The sequence below is a fragment of the Tinamus guttatus genome, unplaced genomic scaffold, assembly GCF_059628265.1.
Source record: "Tinamus guttatus ecotype Peru unplaced genomic scaffold, ASM5962826v1 Tinamus_guttatus_pri_ptg000525l, whole genome shotgun sequence".
Taxonomy (NCBI): domain Eukaryota; kingdom Metazoa; phylum Chordata; class Aves; order Tinamiformes; family Tinamidae; genus Tinamus; species Tinamus guttatus.
In genome coordinates this window covers 787,625-802,195 of record NW_028289059.1, presented here as the reverse complement: position 1 = coordinate 802,195, position 14,571 = coordinate 787,625, and the positions used below count along the sequence as shown (strand labels likewise).

General features: G+C 45.6%; 1 protein-coding gene across 1 annotated transcript in view; it reads right to left on the bottom strand.

Annotated features, from left to right (window-relative positions):
- The window catches only part of L3MBTL3 (L3MBTL histone methyl-lysine binding protein 3), a 70,265-nt gene extending 69,165 nt beyond the window's left edge, over positions 1–1,100 (bottom strand). The window contains exon 1 of the mRNA XM_088533861.1: positions 985–1,100. Coding sequence (XP_088389987.1) covers positions 985–1,097 — 113 coding nt within the window. The 5' untranslated portion in view covers positions 1,098–1,100. The remainder of the gene's footprint in view (positions 1–984) is intronic.
- Between the last annotated feature and the right edge of the window lie 13,471 nt (positions 1,101–14,571).

Sequence of the window (14,571 nt, the reverse complement as noted above, 5' to 3'; positions counted from 1 at the left end):
GCCGCGCCGCACATGCAACCGGTACATCCCGCGGCGGGGGGGCAGCGGGCTGTGAGAAAGAAAGAAAAAATAGACAGGCAAAAAAAAAAAAGAAAGAAAGAAACGGGGATTTGGGTGTTTTTTTTTTTTTTTTTCCCTCACACCCCTCCGCGCTGCGCATTGCCCGCACTTCTCCGCTTTTGCTTCAGCGTGCGCGGAACAAAGAGCGGGGGAAGGGGCGCGCGGGGACGGCGGCGCGCTCCCCCCGCGCGCACCCGCGTTGCACGCGCGTTGCACACACACACACGCGCGCACGCACACACGGCGGCTCCCACATCCACATTGTTCCCCGCCGCAGCGGCGGCGGCGGCGCCGGTGCCCCGCGAGTGTCATTAAATGGAGCCAAGTGACACGCTCATTGGCGGGGCAAGTCTGCAAAATGTCTCTCCCCTGCCCTCCCGGCCCCCTCCGCGCCGAGCCCCCTCCCCAAAATAAACGGCGGCACCTCCTCCCCGCCCCCCCCCCGCCGCCACAACACATTTCAACAGCTCCCTCCCCCCCCACATATATATGTATATACACATCCGTGCGCGCGCGCCTGCATAGATATATATATATACACACACGCAACATATATATATATATATATATATACATACACGCAGTGCCTCCGTGTGTTTGGGGAGAGGAGAAGCGGCGCGAGGCACCTCTCCTCTTTTGTTCCTCTTTCACACTCGCGCACTTACTCGCCCGTGCGCTGCCCCGCGCGCCCGCGCGCCACTTGCGCGCGCGCTCCCCCCGCGGCGCCAAGTCGCGCGCGTCCCCCCCGCGCCCGCGCCCGCGCCCGCGCCCGCCGTGCCCCGGCCGCGCGGCGCGCGCTGCGGGCGGGCGCCGAGGTGCGTCGCTCCCTTTATCCCTCGCTAACTTTGCCCGCGGCCGGGCGGGCGGGCGGCGCGGGCACGAGCGCGGAGCGGCGGCCGCGCGCCCCGCCGCTCCGTTACCTACCCCCCCAAATCCTCCTCTCTCTCCTCTCTCTCTCTTTCTCTTTTTTTTTCCTCCGTCTCTTTCTCGAGGAGTCCTGACAAATATGGTCCAGGGCTGCGGGCACGAGTGAGCATGCGCCCGCCCAGGCAGCGCCGGCGAAAGGGGAAACTGCCGCCGCCGCCGCCGCGTCTCGCCCGCCCCGCGCCCGCGCTGCCCGCGCGGCCCCCGCGCGCGCCGCCCCCGCGCGCGCACCCGCAAACGGCCCCTCGCAGGCGCAGCATCCCCCCCTCCCCGATCCGTGCCGACGCCGCAGGAATAATAAGGAAGACGCATGCAGCAGCCGCCCGCTTTTTTTTTTCCCCTCTCCTTTCTTTTTCCTTTTTTTTCCCCCTTTTTTCTTTTTCTTTTTTGGTCGGGGTATGTGTTCCTTTTTTGTTGTTTTCCCTCCTGTAAAAATAATAGACGGTGCTTCTCCTTCCCCGCAGGGAGGGTCCGCGCCCGCGGCGCTCGCACCAGGTGACGCGCTGGGGAGGCCGGCGGCAGCAGGAGCAGCGCCCTGGGCCCCGCTGCTCAAATCAATCCCCCCGGCGCCCGCAGCCCTCCGAGCGAGCGGCGCGTCCGGCTGAGCGCGGCTGCCCACACGCCTGCCCGGGGGGCAACTTCCCGTGAGATCCCACGCGCGGAGCCGGTGGTCGCAGGGCCCCGCTCGCCGTGCGCCTAGGAAACTCTGCTGGTTCCATGCGAGGAAACCCCACTGGATCCCGCGTGAGGAAACTCTGCTGGATCCCGCGTGAGGAAACCCCACTGGATCCCGCGTGAGGAAACTCTGCTGGATCCCATGTAAGAAAACCCCACTGGATCCCGCATGAGGAAACCCCGCTGGATCCATCGCTTGGGCGCGCCTTGCCCCGGGCCTTGTCTTGGCACAATCCTCGCCAGTTTGCAGAGCAATCTCACGTGTGCCACCTGCCCCGAGTGCTCACCGTCCTCCCTCTATGCTCACAAAAACGCTGTTTTTAGCGATTCTTGTGAAAATGGTGAGACCTGAAGGCCCCCCGTACTTCATGGGGTGACTCGGGCAGACGGAGGCCCTCCTGCTGTGCAAAACACCATGGAACAGAACCCGCGCCGCCCAGGCAGACGGGGCGCAACGGGGGAAACGGGCTGCAACCAGCGGTGTACGCAACACATTCAACACACACGTATCAACACTTTAATATATATAAAAAATATATTCAATAACACAAAATGTAATCTTAACTAACAGTAAATACTTTTTCAGAACAAATAATATCTCCCTGAGATGTCTGGGTCCCTAAGGCAAAAATCAGCAAAGCAAATTTTTGATGGTTAATACTTTGTTTTTTTAAGTGTAAATTAAAATAACCACCACATTTTATCTATGTTTTGTTAATCCCGGTGACTGACGAATATCTAAACTTTGCTTTGGTTTTACATGCATTTCCTGCTACAATTATAGTGAAAACTTAGGGTTCAAATTACCAAAGTATTGGAAAGGAAAAATAATTGCTGTGACCAGCAATCAACATCAGCACTAAATTTTAACAGTAATAAATAACTGCATGACAATAATGCTCAGCTACAAAGTCCGAATAATTAATGAAAACATTGATACAAAAGAGCGACTGCAGCCATTCTACTATGGCAGATATATTGTTGTAGTATCCCAGCGGCTGGGCCAGCATCACAGCAGATCCAGTATAGAGAGAGGTGGTCCTTGCTTGACAGGAGGACTTGCCACTCGCAGCTCCCATTTACTAAAGTGTTTATTTAAGAATATCTATTACAATACTTAAGAATCAAACTTGGCAACACAGACTCCCTAAGCTATGCACATGCTCAAATAGACAAAACTTTACTTTTATTGTGCTGGAGAATTTGTCTGGAGAAATTGCCTTGAGAATTTATTTACGTTTGTTTTTCTTACGACAATAAAACCAAGCTTATGCATATGCGTTTGCAGGATTGGTGCTTAAGTGTAATATATAATAGTTATTTTACAAGTAACATTTCTCATGCCCATTCAGCCCAAATGGCATTGCATACAGGCAGCGGTTTCCACCAGTGAACATATGTTCCTGACAAATTAATTACAGAAAACAATATTATCCTAATTGTTATAATTAGCAATACCATATATTTAAACTGTTTCTAAAGCAGAGATCCAAAAAATAGTAAAGGATGAGAAAATTCCTACTTTTGTACAGTGAACTCTTAGTTGAGGAAATTTATGGGTTAGAAACAAAGAAGAAACTGCAACTGAAGTCATTCAGTGCCTTTCTGAAAATCATTTCCCAATGTTACTGAAATGTTTTTATGCAGTTAGTTGCCAAATAACTAGATTATTCTATTGTAGCATTGAATTTGCTGGGTTCTGCAGAAGGCGTTTAAAGAATGAGAGAATTTGTTAGTATTTAAAACACTCTTTAGGACACTGAACCTGTGCTGCTTTTTCCTCCAGATGACATGGTGGGTTTGGGGGCATGCAGAGCCTGTTAGGACGATGCATTTCTAACTAATCATGCCAAAAATCCAGGTGATGAGTTATCTGCCGTATTTCATTTATGCTTGAAAGGTTCTGTCCCTTTTCCCTTGAAAATCTTGAAGAGAAACGCAAGATTTGTAAGAAACTCTTATATTCTAATCCCTCGTCGATTTACACGAGTCACAGGAGTGTAGCCCCTGACAGAAAGCAGCCACACAGGCTAAGAAGCTCTCTGAAGGATGGATATTGGAAACCAGAACTGAAACCTAGTGGTGTGTAATAAGCCCATTGTTTTGTCAATAAAGAATTATTGAGGAAAAATACATTAGACATTATTTAAATGTGCTTTTGAACACATTTCTGCTACCGTTTCCTGTAACACAAGAATCCCATCTGTATTCCAAAGACAGAGAATTTTGAGCACTTGTTTTCTGTATGGAAGTATGGCGTTTAATATGATTTTGGCAGTATGTTTAACGACAGTTTTTGGAGTAGCTAAATTTGGTCTCTCTGTGAATATTCTAGTAACTCGTTGAATAGGTGTTTGTGCTGTAGCCAAATACTGATTATTCTTCTAAGAGCATGTGCATGAACATCCGTACACACGGCTTCCAAACCCAAAATCATAAATACCACTCAAGATGGTGACAGGAAAGAAATTTTCGTTACAGATTATGCTCGCACGTAAGGCTTATACCGCCATCTGATCTAATGGCTCCTCAGCAAGTTTCTAAAGTGAACTGAGAAAAGGAGGATCATTATCCACATTTTTCCAAATTACTCACAACTTTTGGTGCCCTGATCTCTGGGATGCAGACTGAGATCTAAGAGGGGCAGTGAAGAGCCTTGGCTGTTACGAAAAACAGGCAAACTGCAATCGCTGGCAGTTCCAGTTCTGAGTTGTTCTCTGTCCTCTCCATGGCACTTGGTGGCCTCGCAGACATGTAGAAGTAACCACTGGTCACTCTCAATGGAAACTTGATGCGGGATATCCTTCAGCAGGAATATTGATGAAGACTCTTGAGCCAGGAGAAGGCTGGGGTTAAGAAGCTCGGATGTGCAGACTGGGCATCTAGCCAGGGTTTGAGGGGCTCCCAAAAGCTTGACTCAGTAACGGCAGGGGCACTAAAGAGATGGCGCGACCCAGAGCAGATGTCAGGCCAAAAGAAGCTGGTGAGAATAAAGGTCTTGTGGGAAGGGAATAATGGGGAGGAGTAAAGGAGAAACCTATCGCAGAGGAAGGGAAAAGGGCAAACAGAGCATGGGGCAAGAAAGGAAAAGGAGAAGGGGCACAAGTGTATCAGGAAAAGGTACTATAGCAAGAGAGTTATGATCTTTAGAAATGCAGCTCAGCAGATGAGGCGCGGAAGAGGACGATCGCCACAGATCCTTTTCAGCGTGGAGCTCTGCTCCTGTGTGCTGCTTTCCAAGGCGAGCAGGCACGTGCTGCCTACAAGGGCCACTCGCTTCCCCTGAGCCAAAAGCTTTGCTGTAAGATCACAACCACCTCGCAGCAGAGCAGAGCACTGCACTGGCAAGTCCGTTCAAGCTGGATACTCAAGACTTGTCATGCAAATGTTAGTAGTCACTTTGGGAACTACTCCTTAAAAACGTGCAAAGACGGAGCGTGGCTGCAGCACAGGCACAAGCTGCATTCTTAGCTGAATGAGTAAGGGCTGCAGCCTGCAGTCCCCACACAGAAAGCCCTCAGCTGTAATAGGCAACTCTAGGGGTACTCTACTAACTGTTGGTTGTTTCTAGGTATAACCCTGCTCCTGAAAAATAGCTGCACATCATCCTATGGGGCTGACGGGACGGCAAAGCCTGCCCTCACAGGGCAAGGAGGAGGAAGATTTCCTCAGGTCCTTTCCTTAGGACATTGGCAAGGGCAGTATTGGCTCTCCCTTGCTCTCCCGGGGAAGCCAGAGAGTAGTTTTTAGAGCCACAACACTCCAACACACATAACTTAGTCACCCACAACCACATGCAGAAGGTCCTAGTAAAATATAAATCAGTCAAGCAGCAGATAAAAAGAATCGTGAATTTTACTTGCACTAGACATCAAATGACCTTCATATGCAGATTTTTCTCCTGTTATTTTCAATCCTTTCTACCTAAGAATTTGTTCCAACTAGCAAAGGAACTAGTGTGTGTATAGTAAAAAGCTATTGATGATGCAAGAGAAATTACACCTAACAAGCAATAAATGCTTGATGTGCGTACATCCCATGACGTGGGATAATTCACAGATCTTAGCTTAAGTGAACAAATTCCTCCTCGGAGTGGGTAAAGCAAAAGCCTGAACACCAAAGACAGTAGGAGGAGAAGAGAAATGCAGCTGGGCTGTAGCGAGCAGTGGATTAAGAGCTTCTGGACTTTGATAAGAGGTTTTCCTTGCGTGGGAGTTTAGAATTAGGGTTTCAGCAAAACAAGTATCCACTGGGCCTGCAAAATGCGACTGCAATAAAAGCGGCACACAAAACATGCAGCGCAGAGCAACACGAGGCGCTTCCTTTATGGCATTTCCCTTGTGATGTCCACATGCCATGGGCATGGAGCATCCCGCTGTGCATTAACACGGCCTCTCTTGAAATTTGAAAACATTAATGGGGGCCGTTTCTGAGACCGGCAACAGAGGGATCTCTCGCAATGAGAGATATTCGTGTTCCATTGTGGCCAGCCCTGAGCCGTGGGACCTTGCGGAACCTGCCCTTAGAATTCCCGCCCGGAAGAGTGGCCATTGTTGCTGCATAGCGGCTCTCCTGCACTGAAAGATGTGAATGTAAATAATGGCCTCGCTTAAGTGAAAGGGAGTTTTCATCCTCGACTTCTAAGCAGTGTGCTAACCCCTCATGCTAGGAAATCAATTTGCCAAAATATTATTTGTTATCTAGAAAATAATGAAGAATGGGAACTAGCGTTCTTAGTAAAATAATTACTGCCGTAGATTTCAAGGTCTGAAAAATGCATTTGAATGGAGAATTCAGTCTCCTGGCTACGAGAACAAAGCAAGCAAGGTATTCTTTCTGCTCAGAGTACAACACTGTTATGTTAGTAGTGTGTACAGACATTATTGTTCATGCAAGAATCCACTTACTCTGTTCATGAAAGAATCCACTCACCATTTATATTTACAGTTTGCCGCAACATAAGTTCATTACAGAATCCGGTGATATAGGAACTGATGTATCCCGAGTGTTCAGGAGGACCTGAACTTTAGGAAAGATGCTTTTGCTTAAACAAGTTCAAATTTTTATGTTCTATGGCTTTACTTAACACACTAGGCACTCATAGCTTCTTACCTCACACTGAATTCTTTTCAAACTGGAAAACTTCCGTGGCTTAAATTTTAAAAAGAAGATACTGTGGCATGTGAAGATGAACCATGTAACAATTATAGTACTATATTAGAAAGCATTATATAGCTACCCCATTTTACCTAACATCCAAATATACAAACTGGAAAGAATAAATTAAACTTGAAGGACTTTTATATTTGCAGTGAAGAAATATTATATTTGGGGGCACTGCATATTCTCAGGGAAAAGGTAAATTTGTAAGCATCCAATAATGCACAGAATAGCTTTAAGATTTTTAGCTTAAAAAAGGTCAATGGATTTTTCTGGCACGAGTGAGAAAATATCTTTCCCTTTCCTCACTAATCTGGGCAAGCATGCAGTAATTAATAATTTCATAAATATTTGATTGCCCTGAAGGAGCCATGCATATTCTTATGTTATTCTCAAAAGCAATCACAATCCTGTCAATGCACAGGCTTCACCTGTTCACAACAGCTAACTTCAGGCACCTTTGTTACATGCAGAATTTGGAGCTGAGGCTTTTTATAAAAAAAGTCAGTGGAGTGAAGGATGCTCCCTAGAGTGGGATTCAGACTTACAAATGAGAAGTTTATTGCTTTTAATTAACTACACGGTGAGTTTAGCTACATGTCTATTATAGGCTGCGTGAATATCTGAACTACAATTTTTAGTCCAGCAACTTTTGGCAAAACCTGTTTCCTGCACGATGATGATGCTGTCTTCCCATTTATAGTATTTCTTATACTCTACCTGTCTAGGACGAGATAACTCTGAGCATTTATCCAATGAAAAAGAGTTGTCACCTCATTATCTCTGAATGAGGAAAAAATGTATCCGAATGAGGAAGAGGAGTCTACAATTGCATTTAGTTTATACACACACATGTGCACATGCATGTATTGAAAGGCTGAATCAATCCTTTTGCAAGTAATAGGGTTGCTCTTCTCTACGGAATCTAAGCCAAGTTTCAGCCGGGAACAAATAATTGAGTTATATAAGTACCCATAAAAATAGCCTGACCCACATCTACAACAACAGGATCATAATATAATAAAGTGGCATTTATTGTATAATTTCCCTAAAGCTGAATGCACCTTTGTAAATGCATTTATTCAAACAAAGCCATATAGTCTTTGCTCTACATTATGCTTCCATGGAGCTCTGCGATGTGATAGTTTGCATGCATGTGAGCCAGAACATGAATATTTTGCCTTTCTGGTACAATGCCATTCTGCCAAGAAGACAGATACCCAGTTCTGAGCATCGTGATCTGTACTTGCATCAGAACACTGAGCAAAAGTGGCTGCATACAAAAAAAAAAAAAAAAGCAGTGGTAAGTAAAATCACGGTTTCTTATTCCTCGAACAGGCCACGGCGCTGCAGTTTTGTTTACATTCCCGCAGCGCGTCGGAGCAGCGCGGCAGCGAGCACCGTTCCGCACACAATCTGCAGCGGCAGCTCCGCGCGCGGTGGGCAGCGTTACACGAACGCGCTGCACCCGCGGCCCCCCGGCTGTGGGGCTGCTGCGTGGGGACCCGCCACGGGGCCGGCCGCGGGCGGGCATGGGCCCTCACGGCCGCCGCTCGGAGCAGCGCGCGCCCCGGCCTCCCCGCGCCGCCCGCACGCTGCCGCACGCGCAACCCGCCACCCCACACGCTCTGAGGAGTTTCTAGCTCTAGTTTCTAATTATTTCTAATTTCTGGTAATTTCTCCGAGTAAAGTTCTAGTTCTCTTTAAAGCTAAAAGCCAGAAGCATGAGGCAGCACCGGCGAAGCCTGGGTGTTTCACAATACTCACAGACCAGTTTTACCATGCAGAATTAGTTCCCAGACCAATAATATACATGAAATTAGAACAAGAAAAACCCTTCTTTAGCTACTATTCCTGGTGCTCGAAAGACAACTTACAAGTGCTTATGGGCTAGCTAATTCAGAATTAATTTTCTTCTGGGTAAGACCATAATCAACCCCCAAGTAATGAATATTTCCATGCTAATTTCCACCATGCTATATTATCTATAGGATTTTTTTTAACTTTTTCCTCCCTGCCAAATGAATCTATTTAATATCCTTGTAGGTGAAAATACAAACGCTGACAGAAGCTAAGCATGGAAAAATTCAGCCTAAACCATTTCAATAAGTAATGAAAGACTGAAAATAGGGCTTTAGAATGAAAATCATTCCTAATCTTGTTGCATTTGCCACCCGTTCACAGCTGTCATGTGAAGTGTATAAGATATGAGTGCGTGTTTCTGAAGCAGACACACACTCACAGATCGGGCTGCTTTACCGACAAACTATAAGGCCCGTGCAGTATAGAGCAGCACGGTTTTGGCACTGGCTACCCGCTGTACCTTTAACACCGACGCAGGAGCAGTCACTTCAGGCCAACTGGGGTTCCCGTTGCCACTTGAGCTTAGCTGAGAGATAGCTCCATTTCAGGGAGCATTGACTCGAGCGTGTCTCAGCTGAGTCTGTCAATAAGAGCAATAACTAAGTGTTCTCGGTGATATAGAGCCCAGCGCTCTGAAAGTTAATCAAGACTACAAGGTCATATTGCACTGGTTATTGAAGAACCATCAAAAGAGCTTTTGCTGGATGCTATTCTAACACGGACTGAATTCAAGAAATCTGCAACAGGAATCTGAGAAGAAATCTGCAGAATAAATGATGAGTTCTGCACTTACAGCATACGATCAGATGGGCCACATATCCCTGTACAGAACCATAAATCACCACAGCATTTCAGGTGCCCTAATGGGTCATGCAGCAATTTTGACTTTCTGAAGTAAAGGCAACGCTACATAGAGGAGAGCATCAGCGCCTTGAACAACGCGCTTTACTCCCTACATGTTTGCGTGCAATTGCAGCATTGTGGTCATTATATGTATGTTTGAAGTTAGGAGAAATTAAAAATTAGAAGATAAAATGTATATATAAACCAGTGCAATGACTGGACAGCCAAAGCCCACTGAAGCCAACAGAACATTAATTGCCGGTGTGAACTAAGCTGGTGAATCTTCAGACCACTTTGGAAATGTTGCCCATGCCTAAAAATAATCTAATGACTCTTCAGCAAAAACTTACTGTTTTTAGTAGATCTTGTGTTTACACGTTAGAACTCCAGGAGATGAAAATGCCTCTAATGAATGAATGTTAAGAAAAAGTAATATTTTTCATTTTGCACATAGGCTGGGCAAATTTTTAATGGAAAAGACTGACACATCTGATGAAAACGAAGCTAGGTAAATTTAAGCAGCTAAACCAAGTGACAGCAGTAATTCCATGGGTGTGCAGAGTGCAGCCCTCTCTACAAACGCTTCACATTCTCCGGCTCTCCAGCTTCCTAAAGGGAAATACTTCAAAATGTAAGCTGAAGTAAGAATTCTGTTAGCAGATTCAGTTTACCAGACTATCACATTCTCTGTGCTAATTTAATATTTACCTGCAATTAATCTAGCAACTGGAAAACAGAAGATTTTGTTCTACAGCAGTTTTCAGCTGCAGAAGAGAGGAACTCAATTGCTCTGTCCTTAACCAAGATCTCAGATGTTTGCAAAGAGTTCTTCTTTTTCTCTCTTTTTTTTTTCTTTTTCTTTTAAAGATGGTCATTTAACTGCAGGAACACTATGCTGCAGATCACCTAATGAAATTTAGTTTCCTTGGCTCCATCTTTCCTCAGCTTCCCAAGATTCGGGGGCTCTGTGCAGCACAAATATTCCTGCGGTTGCCACCCCAAGCGTTCCTCTGCCCGTGACCCCGCGGCGCGCGCCCGGCGCCGGGCACACAGCGACAGGCCGGGCCGGCAGCGGCGCCCACGGGGCCTTTGCGCCCCAGTGCAGCCCGTGAGAGCGGCAGGGCTCCCTCCACACGCTGTGGTGCCGCTGCTGCCGCTCCAGGGACAGCTCCTGCCCCCTCCGCCGCCCGCGCGCTCAGGCGCCCGCAGAACGGGCGGAGAACCCACAGCAGCCGCCCTCTGAAACGGTGAATTACATATACATATATACGGCATCTCCGCCACCCGTGTATAAAAGCACTAGTGGGCCACAAATGGCTCATCGCTGATTGGAACTGGGAAAACGAGCAGTGCTTTCACAGACTTCTCCTTTTGGCTTGTGAGCCTAGCTCTTGCACTGAAGGTTATGTGCTAAGTAGCTCTTCTCATCAAGTGGGGTGATGAACAAAAAAATGGCTCCTGAAATGCCAGCTGACAAAAGTAATTCCTTCCTGGGAAATCAAAATATCCCCCTCGCAGAAGTAAGTAAAGCAAGAAGTAAAACGGAGTATTGGCCCACAGATCAGGCACATGAAGTCTTGGTGCTCTTGGCCTCAGCAGCCCCCGAGCAGTGGCCTCTTCCTGGTGACCTGGCTCTCCTAGAGGGCACCACAGGAGCAGGAGTCAAGCGGGACCTTTTGCAGTAACATACACTGGACGTCACTAGCGTCTTTGAAACTTTGAACTATTACGTTCTTATATATACTGAGCTAAAAAATAGCTTGACAAGTGGCAATTTAATTCAAGGGGAGAAAACACATCGTTTTATCTTATTTGTTTATTTATCAAAAGGCTGAAAACTGAAAAAAATCCCTCTGAAATCTGACCAGTCTGGACATGGAGTTGGGTGAGTGAGGAACACCCTAAATTAAAATAGAGGGCAACCTTATAATTACTATGCATATATGTATGGGATATATAATGTATTCTCCCATGGACTGCATATGCTTCGTAATTTTGCAATGGAACAGCGAGTCTTAGGCTTGAGCTATTCTGCAAGAATGGCAATATACATTTGAAAAAACATTTTGATACATTTTTGTTTGAATACTCTTCACCTTTATAAATGCAAATCTTGAGGTTGCTTCAAGTTTGGCACCTTAGAAGTTACTCCACTAGGGATATATTAATACACAGTGCTTGTAACTGCAGATATTGTGGATGGATTTGATGGCATAATCTGCAATTAAGAAATTCTAACACTTCTCACTCTAAGATCCTACTTTTAGTTGCTTGTAACCTTGCCAATAGCTTTTCGTCTGAAAATTTTCTTGGTAAATGCTTTCCTTAGTCCAATTACCTTCTTATTTGCTTTTTAATTTCTCGATAAGATGATCTAGGCATTTATAAGAACAAGGCTAGACAAAAAGTGTATTATGTTGCCCCTTTTTTTTATGTTTTAATATCTGCAATTATTGGGAAAAATATTAAATTTGGCAGGAATGAGGGCTTTCTGCTACAGAAACGTTTTTGTTGTCCATCTAAAAATCTACCCAAATTTGAATTTTTTTATTTTGTCCGTGTTCAGAGGAGACTTGCTAGAGATTTAGCTGAAGAGTTTGTCTGTGATGGAAGTACTCAGGGCTACACAAATGTAATTCTTCCTATGATTATAGCTCTATACGGTGTCAGGCCAAGCACCACAAGTGCTTCCAGTGCCTCTTAGGGGCCTTTCTGTTGACAGGATGCAGGAACAAATTAATTTGAATGTAGCTTGCAGAAAAGATGGGTTCAGGAGCCGGTGAGTTTATATGGGGAGAAGGAAATGGAAGGAGTATGACAAGACACGGAGTGGGGCTGTCAATTGCCAAGGGAATGTGCACTGGGAGCTGCTGTGGAGGAACTGACTTAGAGAAGGACAAACAGTCAAGATACAAACAGTCAAGGACAAACAGTCAAGATACGTGAAGGAAGAAAACTGAGATTAGCTGGGCAAAGAGATCAGAACAAACAGGCAAGTGAAGAGAAAGAGGAAGCTTGGAGGCACATTTCAGGGAGTGGGGTTGAAACTGAAGACCAGCTAAAGCAGGGATTATAGACAGTACAAGAGGGCTAACTGGAAGTCTGGGAGCTGCTAAGTGGAAGCTGAATTTGGGTCGGGTAATGGTCAGGAATTAGGAATAAAACGTCAGGAATTGGGCATATGGTAAAAGGGGTAAAGGAGATTGTGAGCAAGAGTCAAACAGAATACTAAAGCAACATTTTAAGCTGCAATGTCAAGCATTTAACATACACAAAATGCCAACATTAATATTGCCTTTGAAATCTTAATTTGAACCCTTGGGCACAAGCAGGATGATGCACTACCATGGCATGATAATACACTGTTTCTTCTACAGAAACCCCCCCTCGCTCAGTGAATCCCATTAAGAAATCTCCTCTGGGTTTCCCCAGGATTATAAATTGAAGGAGATTACAAAACTTCTGCTTCATTGGCGCAGGCAGTCAGAAGGTGTGAAAGGTATTAAGCAATGTATTGCTAGAAGGAAAGCTAGCTGAATGGAGATGCTGAAAACTAGATCCTATCTTTGCCTTCGGAGGAGCTCTCATATGACACTGAACAAATAATTTTAATCTAACTTCTCCAGACGGCCACTAATTACATATTTTCAGAGCGCCTACCTGAGATGTGAGATGTATCTGGAAGCAGCGCTGACTAATCACAGCTGCACAGGAATTCAGCTGTGCTCCAGGCACGGCCACTTGGAAAGTCACGTCCTCGACACCTTGAATCGGACACCAAATGTTTCAAAAAAAATTTGACTTTAAGCTATCACTTTCCCATTTGAGAACAGAGATAATGTGTCTCAACTCACACTGTTCTTTGGGTCCAGCTGTCCCTCAAAACAGAGACATATATTTTAAGACAGTGATTTCATTTCAAGTTGAATACCTCAACAGTTATGTTATTTAAGCAAAACTACACTGATTCTCTGCTTTAACCTGAACATTCAGCTTGATCCTACAGGGCTTCGGGCACTTTTCTGGTCAGCTTGTGATTCATTTCACAGCGGGGTCAGCCAGGTTCTTGAGTTAAATGTGTAAGGATAAAAGAACAATAATAATGGAATGAAAAAATCATTGCAGCCCGTATTTACTGAATTAAACCCTATGTAGTCATCTTTGTAACTACAACGGAACCTTCACTTTTGGCTAACACCCAAAGAACAGTGTGTAGTTATAGTCAAATATCTTGTAGACAAATTAATTTCAGTGCAACAATAGTCTCGAGCGTTGCATTCATTTTATTTTCAAACTCAGAAAATCCACAGTGTGATGCTTAGATACTCAGCTAGAGTTTATTAAATGCAAGCTAATGTAGGAAGATACAAACCTGGGGTAGACAAGGAAGCTTTTTTTGTAGTAGTAGTTGTGTGGGAGGATGGAGCTCAGCAGAGTGTTTCATACCTTGCAGTGACTCAGGCAGGTAGCAGGCGCCACCGGCGAGCCCAGCAGCAGAGCCCCTCGCCACCAATGCGGCGTCGCCCCCGTCCAGCTAGAATCCAACGCGAAGGGCACTTCTGATCTTGGAGGGATGCTTGCAGCTCAGGACCTCGTGATTAGAAGAAAATAATCAAATCCACTAACGGCAGGCTTGGAGACAGCGGAGCAAAATTTAAATGTAGTTTTTCTCGAAGAACTGAGAACTGGAAACTTAAACTAGAACTCATGCCATTCCCACATTTGCTGAATATGTGCCTTCTTTTTTTTCTATTTCAGACATACTGAACCCATACTTCTGCATTTTGCATTAAAGGGTCTAAACATCAGTTCTCCCAGACCCAAACTTGGGGATCACCGTGTAGCAGACAGAAGAGCGCAGGGACGTCAGACTTCTACTCTGCCTCTTCACTGAAGGGGTCAGCACGCACGGTAAGGCTGAGGCCTCCTAAATCCACCAAATAAAGTCAGTGGGAGAAACAAGCAAACTCCAGAGCCCCTGTTCTGTCCTCTTAACACGCTTTTTTTTAAACACAGCAACTCTTCACTATCTAAAAAGTTGGTATA